General features: G+C 36.4%; 1 protein-coding gene across 3 annotated transcripts in view; it reads right to left on the reverse strand.

The window, feature by feature from the left end:
- The window catches only part of LOC106873018 (ATP-dependent RNA helicase DDX19A), a 22,523-nt gene that overhangs the window by 14,418 nt on the left and 4,822 nt on the right, over positions 1–3,283 (reverse strand). For all 3 annotated transcript variants that reach the window (XM_014920216.2, XM_014920218.2, XM_014920219.2), the window contains exon 2: positions 436–493. In XM_014920216.2, coding sequence (XP_014775702.1) covers positions 436–489 — 54 coding nt within the window. In that variant the 5' untranslated portion in view covers positions 490–493. The remainder of the gene's footprint in view (positions 1–435; positions 494–3,283) is intronic.

The raw sequence follows: 3,283 nt of genomic DNA on the forward strand, positions 1-3,283 counted from the left end.
GGTCAACTTTGCCTTTTGTCCTTTCAGGATTGATAAAATAAGTCCTAGTTGAGCAGTAGGGGTCAATGCAATGAACTTATCCCTTCCTCAGAATTTCTGAGCCTTCTACTTTAGCCTCAGGCCAACTAAAGCCTTGTGAGTGCATCTGGTATGCGGAAACAGAACGAAGCTTGTTGTGTGTGTGTGCGCACACGTGCCTTTGTATCTGCCCCCCAGCACCACTTCACAACTGGTGTTGGTGTGTTTACGTCCACATACCTTGTCAGTTCAGCAAAGGACTAAATTCCAGGCTTAAAAAAACTTTTAAGTACTGGTGGAATCAGTTAGACTAAAACTCATCAAGTCACTGCCCCAGCATGGCCCCAGTCTAATGACCGAAACAAGTAAAAGATAGAAGACGGAGATGAAAGTAATCAAAAAAATGGTCCCACTTACCCGCATAGCCAACCCCTGCTCCTGTTCATTGACTTGTGCCGACCAGTCAGACATATTTCTACAATAAAGTCAAAAAGGAAAAAATATATATATATAAACAGACATTGATAGCATTTCCTTCAGTTAGGATTGAACCTGAAATAATAACATTTAAAATGGAAAGGATTACAAACTCATACCGAAAGATGTCATACAATCAGCATTTTCCAGCTGACCAGAACTCTGTGTGTGTGTGTGTGTGTATAGAGGGAGTATGGCCTAGTGGTTAAGGTGTTGGACTCACGATCACAAGATTGTGGTTTCAATTCCTAAGAGGGAGTATGGCCTAGTGGTTAGGGTGTTGGACTCACGATCACAAGATCGTGGTTTCAATTCCTAGATCAGGTGTTGTGTTGTGTTCTTGAGCAAAACACTTCATTTCACATTGCTCCGTGATCACTTCGACACGTGACCCTGGGCCAGATGTTCCCACCATCCTCAAATGCTTGTGCTTGCTGCACCACTCTTCCTTTCTCCCAAGCCAGATGCCACAGCTTGCCTTCCCAGCAGCTTCTGACAATTATTAAATTGTTATTTGGTGGATTGGCAGAATTGTTAGAGCACTGAATGAAATACCTCATGGTATTTATTCAGGATCATTATGTTCTGTGGATCTGGCATGGGTGCATCTCATGTGGAACTGGCACGGGTGCATTGCATGTGGCATCGGCACGAGTGCATTTTATGTGGCACCGACACCCACAACCCAACAGCAACATATGTGTTGCCACACACACACCGTATCTAATACTAAAAGCAATACCTGATAAGTGGCCATTTAACCAGGTTTTTTTATGATTCACAGAGAAACAAAGCGCTTGAACTTGTTTACATATAATTAGTGTTGTTAAATGTAATTAGCAATAATTACTAAGACTCACAGAGTTAGAGACAAACTAGACAGAGGAGAATGTAAATAAAGAGAAACCGAAATCTCAAGTTGTCACTGAGGAAGAAGTCATGTGATGAGTGGAGTGTAGGTCAGTTTGGTGAGTGGAACTTGTTAAGCTGTCAATGAGTGGAGTATGGGCTGATGTGGTGAGTGTAACGCTTAGTCGTAATGAGTAGCTATAATCTGTGAAGTATGGGTTTAAGTAGTGAGTGGAACTTGTAAAACTGTAAAAGAATTGAGTGGAGTATCTGTTAATGTGTGTGTGTATACACATATATATGATGGGCTTCTTTCAGTTTCTATCTACCAAATCCATTCACAAGGCTTTGGTCAGCCCAAAGCTATATAGTAGAAGATGCTTGCCCAAGGTGCCACGCAGTGGGACTGAACCAGGGAACTATGGAGCTGGAAACGAAACTGCTTACCTCACAGACATGCCGAAACCTATCATATTTATTCCATTGCAAAAAAAGAATGTTTTATTGCAATTCAGTGCATTTCAATGCTGTGGCAAGCCATGAGATTGCGCCAAGTTCTAGAGCCTGCTTTGGCATGGCTTCTACAACTAGATGCCCTTCCTAACGCCTATACACACACACACACATATATATATATAGTGTACTGTTCCATGATAGTAAGATCAACAAAAAAAGCTTACCATCTGGTGAGAGATAAATATTATTTAATAAACACAATATAAGTATTTATATGTTACTATTAGTTTCATGTGTTGAGAGCAGCATGCCAAACAGTGTTTTTTTTAACACATCTGGTGTCCTAGCACAATCATCAGACACTACCCACGTGGCATATGTAATATCCTAATACATATATCAAATACATTTTGATGCATGTATATAATGTAAATCCCAACGCGCACATATATTTCAATGTGTGTGTGTATAAATATATAAATCACACACACATATATATATTATAAATATATAAGAGAAAAAAGAGCGATGGTTACGAGTAGAAAGTTTCATCTCAGAACTTCTAAGATCAAGATTGACATGAGATTAAACAATAGTTAACTTTTACATATAATTATATGTAAGGTATATATCGATGTAAATAGAAAGACATCACATGAACATATTATATACATTAGGTGTGCATGTAGGTAGATAGATAGATAGATAGATAGATAGATAGATAGATAGATAGATAGATAAACAGACAGACAGACAGACAGACAGACAGACAGACAGACAGATAGATAGATAGATAGATAGATAGATAGATAGTGCGAGTATATATAAAGATTTACAACTGCATCAGCTTCATAGAGTATGGACATGACAAGAGAAGAAAGCGTCTATAATGAACAAATTATCAATTAATATAACTAAAGATGTCATTTCATTTTTTTATATATAAATATTAGAGTAGGAAACACGTTTTTTCCGGTAAGATCAGTTAGTAATTAAACATGTATGTCTGTATGAATGTATGTATATTCGTACGTACGTATATGTATGGTTATAGATATTCGTGTGTATGTATGTATATACAAAGTTGTTTACGAAAGTCTGTTTATACTGAAATATACATTTGTGTATAAACACGTGTATACATACACATGCGTATATGATATAGGATATACTTATTAAGTTACAGATTATATATATATATATATATATATATATATACATACATACATCCCAAGTTGTTTACAAATGTTTGTCTATATTATTTTAATATATGTGTTGTGTATATAAACATATAACCACACACATATACGAATATGATACATAAGACATTATACGCACTAAGTTACAGGCTATACAAACACATATATATATACACACGTTTGTATAAAAATAAACACGCATGCATGAATGCATATACACACAAATGCACGAAATTACAGGTTTTATACATACATACATACACACACATATATATATATATATA

This window comes from Octopus bimaculoides, chromosome 25, assembly GCF_001194135.2.
Source record: "Octopus bimaculoides isolate UCB-OBI-ISO-001 chromosome 25, ASM119413v2, whole genome shotgun sequence".
Lineage (NCBI taxonomy): Eukaryota > Metazoa > Mollusca > Cephalopoda > Octopoda > Octopodidae > Octopus > Octopus bimaculoides.